The following is an 18,416-nucleotide window of genomic DNA, read 5'->3' as shown; positions in this document are numbered from 1 at the left end:
AGTTATGGTAAATGGAAAATAAGCAGCCAGTCAAACTTGCAAGGAGACAAAAGCCAGTCCAATATTAGACAGTTTATTTACAGTTAATTATATTTCACATCAAGCGTCCAGGTCCCAGGCTGTACAAAGCCACCATTCTATGTAGGACAAAGTCTCACACACACACACACATTGTTTAAACACGAGTACTGATCAGAAGCTTCAGTCACTCTTCCCCCAGAGTGTGCTTGTCAAACAGGTACTCTCCCAGGCCATTCTCAGGGGCTCCCAGTCTGTTCAGGTTGGTGATGTGATCCCCAAGCTTCTTGATCATCTTCACTTGTTCATCCAAGTAGTGGGTCTCCAGGAAGTTACACAACTGAGAGAGAAAAGACGGAAACGAGTTATGACAGTAGTAGATATCGAGGAACATTGGAGCTTACCGCTTACGAGTTTGGATTTTAATCCTCTTGGACTGGAAGATAGTTAAGTGGTGTAATTGAAATTGATGGAATTACTGCACCATTTAGAAGAAAACTTGCTGTACAAAAAAAGGTGCTGGGATCTCACACATTTACAATATCGACCCCGAAAAATAGATCCAACACAAAGCTGTTGGGCATGGAGATCTTTTTAAATTAAGTTCAATGACAGCAACTTACCCAAAAGCACACATTGAAGCATGAGGAACTTACATGAGGGTCAGTACTCCCAGTGGAGAGTTTGTGCAGATCCAGCAGACTCTGATTCACATTCATCTCCATCTACAGAGCTCTCTGCATCACCTCCAGACCATTGCTCCACTCATCCTGCACTGGTTTCTGAACAGGAAATTATTGTTCACTTACAATGGATTAAACAAACACAAGTATTTTTTGTGTCTTCAGATGCTCTGGTAGTGACTCCATGAGGCAATGTATTGTACTCCAACTGTAGTGACTATAGTCCATTTAATGTAACTCGAGGGAGGATCACACCTCGTGGCCTGCCTTTTATACTGGGCCTGGCACACCTGTGCAGGTAAGCGACAAGTCTCCGACTGCAGTGCCCTCTGGTGGCACATATGTAATAGTACAACCAGTAAACAGCACAGTATTGAAGGAAATTAGGGATGAAAAAAAAATGCAATCAGTAGTCTAGGTTACCATGAACCAATTTTAGAATATTGATTTACAGCATTAAGCCATCAACCACTGGTATCAAATTGGAGGTGATTGGCATAGATGTATTTAAGAGGAAGCTAAATAAGTACATGAGTGAAAAAGGAATATAACGATATGTTGCATAGGTCAGTTTGTCCGAATGGCTGGTTCCTGTGCTGTAAATTGGAACTGACTGCTTTCGAATGTATTGTGAACAATCAGTCTAAGGGGAGCCAGACAGAAAGCCACTTTTTTTATTGAGCTAAACCTTGATGTCCACCAAGATGATCTGTCCTCCACGTCAATTCTGGAATTCCATCAGTTTCTCAGCATGCTCACGTTCCTCATGTGACTGCTCCTTGAAGAAATCAGCTAAGTGACGCAGGGCAACATCATCCCGGTCAAACTAGAAGGACTGCGGAGGAATCAGAAGAGTAGTTGATTATTGCATGGCAGACCCATTATCATAGGCACTGTACATGAAGCCAAACTCATTTTACTTGCTTTCAAAGGCTCAGTCTCACTGAACTTGTATGTACATAGTTATGGAAACTAGCACCTACTCAACTAACCTGGCAAAGACATTGAATAATCTCACCTCCAGCAATAGAGAAACTGGCAAATGGAAACTTCCTATTTCTCATGTTCTTGTGATCAGGAGTAGGCCATATGGCCCCTTGAGCCTGCTCCTCCATTCAAGATCATGGCTGATCTGATCATGGACTCATCTCCACTTCCCCGCCCGCTCCCCCATAACCCCTTAGCGTTTAAGAAACTGTATTAGAGTCTTAAATTTATTCAATGTCTTAGCTTTCCACAGCTGAGGCAGCGAATTCCACAGATTGACAACCCTCAGAAGAAATTTCTCATCTCAGATTTAAATGGGCAGTCCCTTATTCTAAGATAATGCCCTCTAGTTCTAGTCTCCCTCATTAGTGGAAAGGCCCTCTCTGCATGCACCCAGTCAAGCCCCCTCATAGAAACGTGGTAGATTATAAGATCACCACTCATTCTTCTGAATTCCAATGAGTAGAGCCCCGCCCCCGCACCACTGTACTGTGGCACTTTGCACTCTTGCTCCATTTAAATAAAACTTTGCTCTTTGATTTTTTTTTTCTGCCAAAGTGCATGACCTCACTTTCCACCAGTCAAATTTTTGCCCACTCACTTAGCCTGTCGATGTCCTTTTGCAGAACTGTGTGTCCTCCTCACTCATTACTGACAATACAAAGATGGGAGGAACAGAAAACTAGGCTACATTACCGACTTGGAAGAAGGGACCGAGTGCAATATAGATTGTAAATAGTTGGGGTCCCAGCACTGATCCCTGCGGCACTCTACTAGTTGCCAACCAGAGAATGAATCATTTATTGCAACTCGGTTCTTTAGCCAATCCTCTATCCATGCTAATATATTACCCCCAAAGCCCGTGAACTTTTATCTTGTGCAGTAATCTTTTATGTGGCACCTTGTCCACTGCCTTCTGGAAGTCCAAATATACCACATCCACTGGTTCACCTTAATCGACCCTGTTTGTTACATCCTGAAAGAATTCCAGCAAATTTGTCAAACACGACTTCCCCTTCATAAATCCATGCCGACTCTGCCTGATCAAATTTTCCTTTACCAAATGTCCTGCTTGTTTAATAATGGACTCGAACATTTTCCCAAACACACATTTGGCCAACTAATCTAAACTTTAGTTGCCTGCTTTTTGTTTGCCTCCTTTTTTTAAATGGGGGCATTACATTTGCAGCTTTCCAATCTGCTGGGACCTCCCCAGATTCCAGGGAATTTCAGTTAATTACAACCAATGCATCCACAATCCCTGCCGCTACTTCTCAAGACCCGAGGATGCAAGCCATCAGGTCCATTTATCTGCCTTTAGCCCCATTATCTTACTGAGTACTACCTCCTTAGGTGATTGTGATTGCATTAAGTTCCTCCCCCCTATAGCCCCTTGACTATCCACTGTTGGAATATTGTTAATGTCTATCGTAAAGACAGATACAAAATATTTGTTCAGATTTTCTGCCATCTCTATGTTCCCCATTACTAACTCCCCAATTTCATCCTCTTAGTGATTTGCAAAAACTTGCAGGCTATGGGAACATGGAGTTGTATCGCTCCACCCAACATTCAGCAAGGCACAATGGACTGAATGGCCTCCTGTGCTGCATCATTTCATGATCACCAATTCAGCTTTGATTGAACATGCTCAAAACTGGAAGCTTAATCTCGGCACCCAATAGTCATTGTAGCTCTGGAAATTAGTGAAGGAATTGTCACAAGATTTATACCCTGGTCACCAGTAGCATGCTCCAATAATCATTGTTTATTGACCCAAATATATTTTGTACAGGCTAGTTGATGGGCAGTATTGGAAATCAAAGCAACACGCTTAAAGTACAGTAGAGATCGAGTCACAGTGCAGAATTCATATCGTACAAGAAAGAAAACCTAGCTGAGTTTTACTGGCTACATTCATGCCAAGGAAATAAAACTACCACAAGCAGCATTAATTTGGCACAGTCTACACAAATCAAAGCATTGTAGAGGAGAACCAGAGACCACAGAATAAAAGTTATGAGAACCCCTCAGAATTTGAGGTGCTTAGTGAAGGTCACAGGAGTTAAGGGAGAGTCCACTGAGTACAGACAATTGATGATTAACTTTCTTTGCTTTATTGATGCTAAAAGTTAGAGGAAAGACAGATGGATGCAAACTGGTATTTAAAATTAAGAGGTTAGAAACACTAGGAACAGGAGGGAAGCAGAAACATTTGTAACACTTTCTTCCCATCCTCCCCCTGTGGAGGTGAGGGATGGCTGGGAAAGAAAGTGTTTCAGATTTCCACCACACTGGTGGGAAAGAATACTTCCTAACTTCCCTCCTAAATGGCCCAGCTGTATTTTTATGACATCATCCATTGAACCAACAATGTAAGGAAAGTCCATGGAGTGATTTAGAATGAGGATACAAATTCTGAATTCCTTGCATTGAGTGTAGAATGTATTCCAAATAAACTTCATCAAGCTCAAGATCCCAGGAAAAAAGAATCAAGATAATCAGAATATGATACAACTGCTGCAAGGAACAGAGAGAGTTTGTTAATGAATACACTGGAAAATAAATTGTATCATATTATAGCTTTAAAAGCGAATTCACTGCATAGATTGAAGGGGGTGGGGGTGTGGGGGGCACAGCACAGGATTTCATAAATTCACATTACATAGTCTCCATTGTGAAGTGGCAAAAAACACAAAACTCACCATAGAGAGATAAACATAGGAGGAATAGAGCTCCATGTTGATCTGCTTGTTGACAGCATCCTCACAGACCTGATGGTAGTTCTGACGCACTTGAGAAGCCATCTTAATGTTTTATTTTTCAAAAGTAAAAACTTCGTACAAGTACAAAAGTAACATTTAGCCAGACTCAAACTCCTGTATTATCCTGAGGGATAATCCAGCATGTGGCACTCTTGATGAGTGACAGTCGTCAATACCCAATCAGAAGTTGCATCTTCTCAGAGCACCAATCAAGTAAAAGGAGGAGAGGAGTTGGACTCCCAGAGCCAATCAGATCTTTGAAGAATGAGTATCATTGGCTGACATCTCAATGGGGATCTCAATTATCCTAACTTTCCTCAAACACAGTTCAAATATCCAGAGACACAGGTTTAATTGGATCCTCTATTCTTTGGGCTAATTAATTGGAATGATTAAATCAGCTATCGGAAACACTTAAACCACAAGTGCCCCCTTTATAAGGGGAAATAAACTGTCAGATCCACATTATGACAAAACTAACATAAAAACTTAAAAAATTTTACATTATTTCCCTGTATCTGCGCTGCACTCCACTTCCCTTTGGTGCCTACCAGTCACGGAAAGCCTCAAGCATACCGGCGGACACCGCGTGCTCCCTCTCCAGGGACACCCGGTCACGGATATAGCCGTGGAAGAGAGGCAGACAGATGGAGAGAACACCCCATCGACCGTGCTCTGCCTGGACCAGTTAATGGCCACCTTGAAAGAGTCAGTGTCTTTTTAATAGTTCTGGATTGTTCAGTGGTTTGGTCATTTGCAGGTATCTGCAGGTTTGAAACAACATCCAAACAACTCATTGGATATTTGTTGATTGTCTCTATTTCTAGACAGAAGTCTGAGAAGTCGAGGAAGGGAAGTGAAGTGACAGAGATGGACCATGTGAAGGTGAGTGAAGGGTGGAAATTGGGAACATAGTGAATAAAATTTTCCAGTTTATTGTGAGAGCAGGAAAAGGCACCGATGTTATCAATGTGCTGGGAAAAGAGGTGAGGGAGGGGCCATGGTGGGATTTTAATACAAGGATAAGAAACTTGAATTTGAGGCGCTGTCAGACCGGGAGCCAATGATAGTCCACAAGCACAGGGGTTATGGGTGAGTGGGACTAGGTGTGTGTTCGGATACAGGCAGCAGAGTTTTGGATAAGCTTAAGTTTATGGAGCATGTAAGGCCAGCAGGAGAGCATTGAAATAGTCAATTCTAGAGAGATAAAAAGGCACAGATGAGTGTTATCCATTAGCGCAGTTCTGAGCTCAGAGCGAGGAATACCTGCAGCTGAACCCATCATCATAGGCAGTCCCTCATCATCGAGAAAGACTTGCTTTCACTCTTATAGTGAGTTCGTTGGTGGCTGAACAGTCCAACATGAAAGCCACAGAACCTGTCACAGATGGGACAGATATTCGTCAGGGGAAGTGGGTGGGTGGCACTGATTTACCACATGCTCCTTCCGCTGCCTGAACTCTTCACGCTCGCAGCATTGAGACTCGAAGAGCTCAACGCCCTCCCGGATGCACTTTCTCCACCGAGGGCTGTCTTTGGCCAGGGTCTCCCAAGCATCAGTGGTGCTGTCGCACTTCATCAGGGAGACTTTGAAGGTGTCCTTGTAACGCTTCCGTTGCCCACCTTTGGCTCGTTTGCCAAGAAGTAGTTCCGCATAGAGCAGTTGCTTAATGAGTCTCATGTCTGGCATGTAGGCTAAGTGGCCTGCCCAGCGAAGCTAATCGAGTGTGGTTAGTGCTTCAATGCTGGGGATATTAGCCTGGGCAAAGACACGGACGTCGGTGCGTCTGTCCTCCCAGGTGATTTGCAGGATCTTGCGGAGACATCTTTGGTGATATAGCTCCAGCGACTTGATGTAAGTCGTCCATGCCTCTGATCCATACAAGAAGGTGGGTATTACTACAGCCCTGTAGACTGTGAGCTTGGTGGTAGGTTTGAGGGCCTGGTCTTCCAACACTCTTTTCCTCAGGCAGGCGAAAGCTGCACTGGTGCAATGGAAGCGATGTTGAATCTCCGCAGCAATGTCTGCCTTTGTTGACAGCAGGCTCCCGAGGTATGGGAAGTGGTCCACATTGTCGAGGGCCACGCCGTGAGTCTTGATGTCTGGGGGGCAGTGCCGTGTGGCGAGGACAGGCTGGTGGAGGATCTTTCCCTTATGGATGTTAAGCATAAGACCTATGATTTCATATGCCTCGGTGAATACATCGACTATATCCTGGAGTTCAGCCTCAGAATGTGTGCAGACAGGCATCGTCCGCATACTGCAGTTCACTGACAGAGGTTTGGTTAATCTAGGACCTGGTCTGGAGATGGCATAGATTAAACTGCTTCCCACTGGTTCTGTAGTTTAGTTCCACACCAGCGAAAAGCTTGTTGACAGCGAGGTGCAGCGTGGCACCAAGGAAGATTGAGAAAAGCGTTGGAGCGATGAAGCAGCCCTGTTTGACCCCGCTTCGGACGTGGAATGGGTCTGTAACAAATCGCCTGGTAAGGATCACGGACTGCATGTCGTCGTGGAGCAGGCGAAGGATGTTGACAAACTTTTGGGGGCATCCAAAATGGAGGAGGACGCTCCATAAGCCCTCACGGTCGACAGTGTGAAAGGCCTTTGTAAGATCGAAAAATGCCATGTGTAAGGGCTGGCGCTGCTCCCTGCATTTTTCGGCAGTTGGCGTGCTGCAAAGATCATGTCCGTTGTTCCCCGTAGGGGACGAAATCCGCACTGTGACTCCGGGAGGAGCTTCTCGGCCACAGGGACAAGACGGTTGAGGTGAACTGAACCACATCCCTGTGCAGCATGTTAAATTTATATAGAACCTTGGCGAGACAACACTTGGAGTATTGTACACAGTTCTGATCTCCACAGAATTATATAGAAAGTTAGAATTAATAATCGAAGAGAGACTTCAAAAGAAACTTCTTTACTCAGAGAGTGTTTCGAATGTTTAGCTTGCTATCGAAAGGAATAGTTGAGACAAAAAGCATAGACGGTGTTTAAGGATACTGGATAAACACATGAGGGAGGAAGAAAGGATTGGAAGGATATGCTGATAGGGTTAAATGAAGTTGGAAGGAGGCTCAGTGTGTGAAGTCAAGTCCTCTCAGTACTTTGCTCTCCATGCTCATGATTGAAAGACTATTAAATCGATCTTGTCCCATTCAGTTCCTCACCTCATCCTTGATGCATTTTACGTTTGAGAAGGACCACTCACCACTGAAATTTGACAGGCTGAATGGCCTTTTTCTATGCTGCAAATTCTATGTAATTCTTAAAACATGAGCACCTGTAAAGTTTTTCACATCGAGTGAGCTGAAGAATTTGTTTTGTCTGAAACATGAAGCCGTCGAACCCATCAGCACGCAACGCCAAGCCAACCTGAATTGTAGAATTGTGCGTCTTCAGCGTATGAATTGTGGTGACATCGATACTCCAAAAGTGCCATTGAGAGATGTAAAGTGTTATGTATTTAACCCCTTGCACCCTGTATTAATCACCACCAGAAGGCCTACCTGTTGGTGTCCAAAGGGATCCCAGCATCCCTTGGGAGCACAGTATATAAGCAGGCCACCCCACGGTACCTACACTCTGGAGTCTTATTAAAGAAGCTAAAGTCACACTTGCTCATTGTTCACAGTACTCAGTTTTATCCTTTATAGTGAAAGCATCACACAGAGTACGGTAACTGTAGTGTATGTAGGCATCTTTAGTAATGACTCCACGAGGCAGGGTATGATACTTAAACTGTGCAGACCTGCAGTCCTTTGTTTGCAGCTCCTGAGTGAAGACAATAAGCTGTGTGTTCCTTTTTATACTGGGTTACCTGTAGTGTGCAGTTAACCCTTAGGTCTCCAGCAGCAGCACCCTCTGGTGTACAGGCAAGGGTACATTCAGTGTTGCATAACAGTGTTACAGACATCACACAGTAAACAGGCATGCAGACACAACACTTCCTTCCTAAGCATTTTTCATACCATTATTATCGTGCCCAGTGGAGGCGAGCACTGGTGGGCTAGGGGTGGTTGCAGTGAGCATTGTGTGGTCGCTAGGTGTGACCCCTGTGCTTGAGGCTGGCCTCATGTTTCCCCTCCCTCACACACAGACCATGTGTGTGTTACTGTTGTGGGATCCCTCGGTGGAGGGGCGGGTAGCAACGGCAGCAGTGGGTGGTGTGTATACACTGTGAGATGGGTAGTTGTGGGCAGGGCCACAAGACTGGGTGGGCTCCTTGTCCATCAATTGGGATAAGGGTCAGGTCATTCCAGGGAAGCTGGAGGGTATTGATCTCATGCTCCTGGTCTTGGCCCTGGTGGCCAGGGGTTGGAGGGTTGATCTGGTGCAGGTTGCCATTGGTGGTGGCTGGGCTGCCCATTGACCACTGTCCCTGAAGTGGGTGTGCTCTCACTGGCTGTGTGTGTGTGTACTGCAAGGGGCATCACATTCTTTCCAAAACTCCAAGTTACATGGTCAGCTAGCCTGCTAGAGCTGGGGGGTCTCCCACCAGGGAATTTTTATTGACAAACATAGTCCCTATAAGACCCAATGTCCTTTGGCAGTGTCCTACCGCTATACATGATACATTGGCTCTGATCACACATTCAGGCCTGCATTATACATTCTAGCATTTGCATCACTTTTGGGTGTCCTAGTTTCAACAGACATGGTTACATTAGGCATTTTGTATTCTCTATCATTATCGTTAAGCGCAACAAACTTGTTCTTAACGTGACTGACACCTGCATTCATCTCATTAGTCACATTAGTTAAACCAGCATCACAATTCATTGTTACATTGCATACATTTTCATATTTGCATCCTTTAATCGCATCTTTAGCTTTAAAAGTCTGTGTACTCAAATAGTTGAAACGTCCCCTTTATATTTATTTGGTTACCGGTCTCCTTTCAGGGAGCTTTCAAATCCAATTGGCCGCTCGGTGTCACGTGACGCTCCTCCATGTTCACTCGTGGCATGGCGGAGTTCATTTTGATTACAGGTTCTGCTGCTTGTAGTGCTGCAGCCATTTTCTAGTCTTGCTGCAGGTCGGCTGTGGTGCTCTTTTCTTCCACATGTTCAATCCTTGATGTTAGGAATCCATTTCTTTCATCGATGTTCACCTCTTGGAGTGCTGCCCCGGCCCGGAAAGTGGAGTTTAGATCCTCGTTCTCCGAGATTTCTCCGGGGTGCTGTGGGCAGTCAAGCTGGACCGTGGAACCTCCAGATACGGTGATGGATCCATGTTCGAGGTCGATTGCCGGAACCCGGAGGCCTGAGAGCAGCTTCGCTTGGACAGGCTGCCGTTGTGGTCGATTGGTGGGATTCATCCCACGTTCTTCAAAGGTCGCTTGGCTTATCGCACACTGGCTCACCCCTGTGTCGCTCTCCATAGAAAGCAGAACCCCGTCGATGTCTACTTCATCGGCCACCGAGAACTTTTAGTGGAGCAGGTATGAGTTCCATACTCTTCTTCCAGGGGTTGAGCAACTTCACCTTCCTCTGTGTCGGAGCCCCGGGTGATCAGCCAACTCATCAGAGACACGGTGAGTAAAGCTTTTTCTACACATTCTTTGAAGGTGCCTTTTCTCTTTGCAGTGGTACTGGGCTAGGCGGTTTGCCCCATGTGGCGGACTCAGGTTTGCAGGACTCGGGGCAGCATTTCTGCCCTTAGAAGTATCAATGCCGTGCACTGCTCTCGTTGGTTTAGAGTCCTGGGGTCAGTATTCACCTAGGTTCGCAGGCCGAAACCATGTAGGCCTGGCTCACTTGAATTGCTTTCTGCAGGGTGACCATGATGTCAGCCGAGAGTAATTTGTGTAGGAGGCCTTCGTGGCCGATTCCGATGACAAATATGTCCCTTAGTGCTTCATTAAGGTGGTCGCCAAAATCACATGGTGCAGCTAGTCTTAAGTGTGCAGCATACTTGGCAATTTCTTGGCCCTCAGGTCACCAGTAAGTGTAGAACCGGTGCCTGGCTGTGAGGATGCTTTCTTTCGGTTTGATTGTTACAAGTTGCTCATAGCGCTTGGTGGTTGCCTTCTGCTGGGCGAGTAAATCCTGTAGATGGCGGGCCCACAAATGCAAAGCATGGTGGCCCTGCGTTTCTTCGGTAGTGCAGCTGGTGTGTCCCCGTCCAGGTCATTGGCTATAAAGAAGTGATACAATCTTTCCACAAAAACATCCCAATCTTACCCATCTGTAAATTGCTGAAAGTTACTAAGGTTAGATATGTTGAGCGTGTACTTTGTGACCTTGTATTCCCGTCGCCAGTTGTAGTGTATGTAGGCACCTTTAGTAATGACTCCACGAGGCAGGGTATGATACTCAAACTGTGCAGACCTGCAGTCCTTTGTTTGCAGCTCCTGAGTGAAGACAATAAGCTGTGTGTTCCTTTTTACACTGGCTTACCTGCAGTGTGCAGGTAACCCTTAAGTCTCCAGCAGCAGCACCCTCTGGTGTACAGGCAAGGGTACATTCAGTGTTGCATAACAGTGTGACAGACATCACACAGTAAACAGGCATGCATACACAACATTAACATAGTGGTTAGGTTACTGGACGAGTAATCCAGAGGCCTAGACTAATGATCCAAAGTCCCACCACGACAGCTGGGGGAAGTTAAATTGTTAATTAAAATTGTTAATTAAATTAAAATCTGGAATAAAAAGCTAGTATCAGTAATGTTGCCCAAGGGCCTATCGGATTGTTGTAAAAACCCATCTGCTTCACTAATGTCCTAAGGGAAGGAAATCTGCTGTCCTTACCTCGCCTATATGAGACTCCAAACTCAAAGCAATGTGGTTGAGTCTTAACTGCCCTCCGAAAAGGCCTAGCAAGCCACTTAATTATAACAAACCACTACGAGAAACAAAAAATAAAACAGGACGGACCACCCCACATCGACATCGGCTTCTGACATGACAATGGTACACACAACCCAGTCGACCCTGCAAAGTTCTCCTCACTAACATCTGGTATCTTCTGCCAAAATGGAGAGCTGTCCCACAGATTAGTCAAGCAACAGCCCGACATTGTCATAATCAAAGAATCATACATCTCAGCCAATGTCCCAGATTCCTCCATCACCATCCCCGTGTATGTCCTGTCCCACCAGAAGGGCAGACCCACCAGAGGTGGCGGTTCAGTGGTATACAGTCAGGAGGGAGTAGCAATAGGAGTCCTCAACTGTTACTCTGGACCCGATCAAGTCCCATGCGTTCAGGTCAAGCATGGGCATGGAAACCTCCTGCCGATTACCAACTACTGCCCTCCCTCAGCTGATGAATCATTACTCCACCATGAAGGCTACTTGGAAGAAGCACTGATATTAGCAATGGACTTGAATGTCCATCACCAAGGAGGGGCTTGATAGCACTGACCAAGCTGGCTGAATCCTGAAGGACATCGCTGACAGATTGAGCTTGAGTCAATGGTGAGAGAATGAACACAAGGGTAAAACTTACTAAACTCGTCCTCACCAATCAACTGTCACAGATTCATCTGTCCATGACAGCATTGATTACCACAGTCCTTTTGGAGACAAAGACTTGTCTTCACACTGAGGACACCTTTCTTCGTGGGGAGTGTCTCAACCACAGTGTTAAGTGGAATAGATTCAAAACAGATCTACCAGTTCAAAACTGGGCATCCATGAGACATTGTGGGCAGTCAGCAGTTGCAGAATTGTATTGCACCACAATCTGTAAATTCATGCCCACACCTCTAGCCAAGCTCTTCCAGTAGAGACAATGACATCTACCCAACAATGTGAAAAACTGCCCTGGTACATCCTGTCCAGAAAAAGGACAAATCCATTCAAGCCAATTACCTCCCCATCAGTCTACTCTCAATCATCAGCAAAGTGATGGAAGATTTTGCCAACAATAATCTGCTCACCGATGCCCAGTTTGGGTTGTGCCAGGATGACTCGGGTCCTGACTTCATTGCAGTCCAAATATCTACAAAGGATCTGAATTCCCAGTGAGGAGAGAGAGACTGCCTTGGATAGCAAGGCAGCATCTGACGGAGTGCGGCATCTTGTATCCCTCGTAAAATTGATGTCAATGCGAATATAGGAAACTCAACGAGCTGGAGCCATATCTAGCACAAAGGAAGATAGTCGTGCTTGTCGGAGGTCCATCATCTCAGCCCCAGGACATGGGTGCAGGAATTCCTCAGGGTAGTGTCCTTGGCCCAACTATCTTAAGCTGCTCCATCAATAACCTTCCCTCCATCATAAAAGGCCAGAAGTGGGGATGTTTACTGATGATTCCAGTGTTCTGTTCCATTTGCAACACATCAGACAATGAAGCAGTCCATGCCCATATGCGCCAATACCTGGATGACATTCAGTGTGGGGCTGATAATGGGCAAGTAACAATGGCACCACACAAGTGCCAGGCAACGACTATCTGCAACAAGGAAGAATCTAACCACCTTCCCTTAACATTCACTGTTGCTGCATTCCCCAGCATCAGCCCCTGGGGGTCACCACTAATCTTTAATTTAACTAGCCCGGACGCATAAATACTCAGGTAGGAAGAGCAGGCCAGAGGCTGGGTGTTTTGAGTAAGCGTCTCATCTCCTGACACCCTAAAGTCTTTCCAGCATCAACAAGGCACAAGAGTGTGGTGCAATACTCTCCACTTACCTAGTTGAGTGTGACAATAAAGAAGCTCGACACCATCTAGGACAAAGCAGCCCACTTGATTGGCACCCCATCCACATACACTGCTTCCACCAATGGCGCACCATGGCTGCAGTGTGTACCATCAACAAGATGCACTGCAGCAACTCGCCAAGGCTTTTTCAGCAGCACAAGCTATGCCACAAGCTCTAGCAATTAGAAGGAAAAGGGCAGAAGTTAGGGAATACTATCACCTTCAAGTTACACACCAACCTGACCTGGAAATATATCACGGTTCCTTTTTTGTCACTGCAGTAAAATCCAGGAACTCCCTGCCGAAAAGCACTGGGAGTACCTTCCCACCAAAGCTGCAGCAGTTCAAGAATGTGGCTGACCAGCACCTTTACAACAGCAATTAGGGAGAGGCAATCAATGCTGTCCTTGAGCTCAGACATTGCTGATGTCAATAGCTGTTACTCACTTCATTGCACACACATCTGAACACAAAATCTGCAGCAGCAGCACATTTACTGAGCTACCCACAGTAATAATTCTGAATGCCAAGAGTATAGATGCATTTAAGGAGAAGCTTAATAAACACAAGGGACAAAGGAACCACACCCACTAGGGTATCCACACTAACCAATGAAGCTGTGACAGCAAGCTGATGGCACCTGTTGCTTTCCCTCCTCGCCCAATTGTAGTGGGCAGAGTTCCATGAGCTGAGACATTGCTTGTCTGCCGACAAAGCTCAACAGAAAGGCTACAGCAGCAGTGGTGAATCCCATTGCTTAACTACATGGATAACTGAACAGGATCTAGTGCAGCTACACAATACCAACAACTTCACAAGACAGATACACAAAATAGGAAGCTAATCCAGGACTTTTTCTTCACTGGATTGAAATGGTGCAACAATGATTTAATGGCAAATCAGCCCCCTGTTTCTTGTTGGATTGAATTTTCATTTATGCAAGGGGAGATAGCAGGAAGTCAATTTTATGTAGCTTTTAAGTCCCCAGCTCTAGAGATCCCTCCTTAAACATCTTAATACATACCTCCAATCATGCTTTTTGTCACTGAGCCAATATCCCTTGGGGCTGTCAGTTATCTGACCACACCCTTGAACATTTTAGATCTTACAACAGGTGCCTGCATATCCTAGTCAATATAGCAACATTACACTAGAGAATAAACACATTTCATAGGACTGAATCCCATATAACTGTTGCCCAGATCAACATAATTCTTGTTTGATGTAAACAATGTTAAGTAAAATGAAAAATGAGCAACCACTCAAACTGACAAGGTGACAAAGCACACTCCAGCATTTCCATTTAGTCACAGTGACAGGTCTCAGCTCTTTACACAAAGTTACAAGGCATAATTCCCTCAGGACAGGGGTCGATTATATAAATACAAGGACTAAGTATAATAATCTTGATCCAATCAGTCAGTTTAGTCACTCTGCCCCAGGGTGTGCTTATCAAACAGGTATTCTCCCATGCCATTCTCAGGGGCTCCCAGTCTCTTCAGGTTGCTGATGTGATCTCCAAGCTTCTTGATTATCTTCACTTGTTCATCCAAGTAGTGGGTCTCCACGAAGTCACACAACTGAAAGAGTGAAATGAGTTATGGCCAGCAGCAGATAATGGATGAGCATCCCCTGGATTTGGAATTTTAATCCTCTATGAGTGAAGAAGTGTCAAGTAGGGAAATTGAGATTGATGTACATTTGCTCTAATGATCCAGTAACTCCTGTACAATGAGCTTAGATCCTGGAAACATTGGGACACATTTATGTCTCAATGTCCACAGTAGGTGAACTTCACAATCCTCTCCCCCACCCCCTGAAGAACCCAAGAAAGAAACCCCCCCCACCCACAAAAACAAAGCTATTGGGCATGGAGCACTTTTGAAACAGGTCAAGGATAGCAATGTTCCACCACCTCCAAGTTACCCAGAAACCCACATGAGGAGCTTACATGAGGGTCAGTGCTCCCAGTGGAGATTTTGTGCACATCCAGCAGACTCTGGTTCACATTCTTCTCCATCTGAAGAGCTCTCTGCATTGCATCCAGACCATTGCTCCACTCACCCTGCTCTGGTTTCTGAAGAGGAAAGTCACAGGTAGTTCACTTACAATGGAAGGAACAAAATACACAAGACATTACAAGGAAAATAGGATGAAAAAGCAACCAGAAGTCCATTTTACCATAAAAATAGAATTACTGAATTCCACTACCACAACCATGGAATCAATTGCTTTCAGAGGTATTTGAAACAATCAGGTCCAAGGGTATCCAGACAGAAGGCCACTAGATAATTGACTCCAACCTTGATGTCCACCAAGATGATCCATCCCCCACAGCAATTCTGGAATTCCATCAGTTTCTCATCATGCTCACATTCCTCATGTGACTGCTCCTTGAAGAACTCAGCAAAGTGACACAGGGCAACATCATCCCAGTCAAAGTAGAAGGACTGCAGAGAGAAATTAAGACAGCTTATTTAGACCTTGATCTTCATATACAATGAAAGTTATTTTTCCCTGAGTGAGTGAATTCTTAAAAGATAGACACCATTTGTAAACTAGCAAAATGCCATTGACTTCATCAATTGGAGTTGAGCCTCACCTCCCCATAGCATGAAGAAAGTTTTTCCTTTGCTGGTTGAACATATAAAACGAAAGTTCAGGATTATATTTCATGTCCAGTCAAACTAAATTCTACTCCTGGATAAGCAATACCTCCTCTACTTTCTGGTCATTCACACAAGAGTGTGTCAGTCATCAGGTGGATGTGAAAGATCAAGGAAGAGAGATTGAGCAGACTGAGCCTCTATTCTAGAGGTTCAAAGGATGACAAGTGATGTCATTAGGAATGTACAAAATTCTTATAGGGCTTGAAGGATTGGATGCAGGGAGGATGGTTCCCCTTGCTGGAGAGTCAAGATCCAGGCGTCAGTCATTGAGGACTGAGATGAGCAGGAATTTCTTCACTCTGATGACTGAACCTCCACAGCTTCTGGGGTAGAGAATTCCAGTCAGAGTATATGCAAGAGCAATAGATTTTTGGATCGCATAGGATGTGGGGACAGTGCAAGAGGTGGAGTTGAGGTACAAGATTAGCAATGATCTTAGTGAATGACAGGAGTCAGCCATTGGTTCCTCAAGCCTTCTCCATGTTCTAGATACTACTGCATGGAGCTCTCTGCAGTGTCCTGGCTAATATTTATTCCTCAACCAACACTATAAAAACAGATGATCTGATCATTATCTCATTTCAGTTTGTGGGAGCATCCTGTGCACAAATTGGCTACTGCATTTCCCACATAACAGGTAACTACACTTAACTCCATGGGCAACAAAGCACTTTGGATATTCCAAGGTAGTCAAACACATTATAGAAATGATTATTCTTCCATTCTAAATCAAAGTTTGGGCATGGAGCGAGAAAAATCCTCCACCCTAGTAGTTTACACAGCAATAGTGCCATAAAGATCTCAGCAGTGATCAGGGCTCCAACACCAGGATTCTCAGTACATCACCTCCAATTAATGAGAGCACTAGTAAGAACCTACCCACATTTCACTCACTACAGTCCCCCACTGAAACAGAACATTGTCTCAGGTCAACAGGCCGCTGACCAGGTTTGTGCTCTTCTGTCACACTCAGGCAGCAACTGAGCTGGTTTCTGATATTAAACTTCAATAGAGGGCAGCTGCTGTTGGGAGCAGTCCATTAACTCAACAAGATCCCCTGTATTACACACCTGAAGTCCTCACTGCCCAAAGACTCTGCTCCCCACAGGGAAGGAAGTACAGAGAAATACAACTTAAAGCCAATTCATTGAACTGGAGAATTAACAACTTTTCAGAATGCAGCAACAAGGAATACACAACTCATCATGGAGAAATAAACATAGGAGGAACAGAGCTCCATGTTGATCTGCTTGTTGACAGCAGCCTCACAGTCCTTGTGGTAGTTCTGACACACTTGAGAAACCATCTTCACTGTCTATATTTCACTATCCTCTGCACAGTTCTGAAACTCACACTGTCTTGCACAAGCTCCTCTATTTATACTATTGGAACAGCTGCCTTCAAACAGGGTATGACATCACCAATGATGATTGACAATCCCTCAGAGCCAATCAAGAATCTTCCCTGAATTGAGGCACCAATTAACAAAGGAGAGGGGATTTGGGGGAGGGTGCTGGGGGAGATCAGTCTTGGTGATGTCACTGCCTTTGGGTTCCTTGAACGTCTGCCGTTGTTTAACGCTCTCACTTGAATGAAATGATAATTTTCTACTTTCGCCAAAGGGGTTTTTCATAATCTGGCGAAGTTTGTTACTTGCAAGTTTCTGTGGCACTGAGACAATATTCAAAGCAATCAAGTCATCTTGGTGCATTTACAAACCAACCATTGGCAAGTTGAATGGGAATTCCATCCTGTGGATGGTGTGAACTTCCCCCAGTTCGAATATAGAGAATGGGGATGTGTCTGAGGATTGGCTACATGGGGGCATCAACAATCTGTCATTTTTATTCTCATGGAATGATGCCTGGTAAATTCAATATATTGAGCGAAAATGAGAGGGAGTGAACATTACTGAACACATTGTCACCCACATCTCCATTTGATAGAGGGATTCAAAATCATGAGGTGTCTGGACAGAGTTGATAGACAGGAACTGTTCCCATTGGCAGAAGGGTCAAGAACCAGAGGACACAGAATTAAAGTGACTGGCAAAAGAACCAAAGGCGACATGTTTACACAGCGAGTGGTTGGGATCTGGAATGCAATGCCCGAGAGGGTGGTGGAGGTAGACTCAATCGTGGCTTTCAAAATGGAATTGGATAAGTACCTGAAGGAAAAATTAATAGCAGGGTTGTGGGGGAAGGGCGGGGGAGTGGGACTAGCTGAATTGCTCTTGCAGAGAGCGGGCACGGGCTCGACGGGCCGAATGGCCTCCCTCTGTGCTGTACCCATTCTATGATTCTATGATTTGCTCCGGCATGTTTTGGGGCAGGCTTGATGGACCAGCTGATCTTTTCCTGCCCCTCAATTTGATGTGTTAGACGTGTCCTTTTACAGTCGGTTTTCAGTGAGGCGAAAGAATATTTAAATCTGATCGAAATGATGAATATTTTAAACTGATTGAAATGATGAGGCTCAGATATGCTCTAACTGGCTCATCATAGATTCTATCAGCACAGAAAGAGGCCATTCGGCCCATCGTGCCTGTGCAGGCACTTTAAAAGAGCGATCCAATTAGTCCCACTCCTCAGCTCTGCAACTTTTGTCAAGTGTATATGCAATTCCCTCTTCAAAGTTACT

General features: G+C 45.0%; 1 protein-coding gene and 1 pseudogene across 1 annotated transcript; both read right to left on the bottom strand.

Moving 5' to 3' along the window:
• Positions 1-205: 205 nt before the first annotated feature.
• Positions 206-4,495, bottom strand: LOC139262215 (ferritin heavy chain, oocyte isoform-like; annotated as a pseudogene).
• Positions 4,496-14,531: 10,036 nt separating this feature from the next.
• Positions 14,532-17,082, bottom strand: LOC139262587 (ferritin, higher subunit-like). The gene is made up of 4 exons (XM_070877748.1): positions 16,972-17,082; positions 15,411-15,557; positions 15,059-15,184; positions 14,532-14,687 (listed from the first exon to the last, which is right to left on the bottom strand). Exons 1-4 carry the CDS (start codon positions 17,080-17,082, stop codon positions 14,532-14,534), a joined length of 540 nt encoding a protein of 179 aa, XP_070733849.1.
• Positions 17,083-18,416: the final 1,334 nt, after the last annotated feature.

The sequence above is a fragment of the Pristiophorus japonicus genome, chromosome 4, assembly GCF_044704955.1.
Source record: "Pristiophorus japonicus isolate sPriJap1 chromosome 4, sPriJap1.hap1, whole genome shotgun sequence".
NCBI lineage: Eukaryota > Metazoa > Chordata > Chondrichthyes > Pristiophoridae > Pristiophorus > Pristiophorus japonicus.
This window is presented reverse-complemented; position numbering and strand designations above follow the sequence as displayed.

What these genes read in the sequence shown, in the direction of transcription:
- LOC139262587 (XM_070877748.1), bottom strand. Translation starts at nt 17,082, where the DNA reads ATGGTTTCTCAAGTGTGTCAGAACTACCACAAGGACTGTGAGGCTGCT. An exon ending in ATTTCTCCATGATGAGTTGT is followed by an intron (nt 15,558 to 16,971) that starts GTATTCCTTGTT and finishes TTCTCTCTGCAG; the next exon opens with TCCTTCTACTTTGACTGGGA. An exon ending in CTGGGAGCACTGACCCTCAT is followed by an intron (nt 14,688 to 15,058) that starts GTAAGCTCCTCA and finishes TCACTCTTTCAG; the next exon opens with TTGTGTGACTTCGTGGAGAC.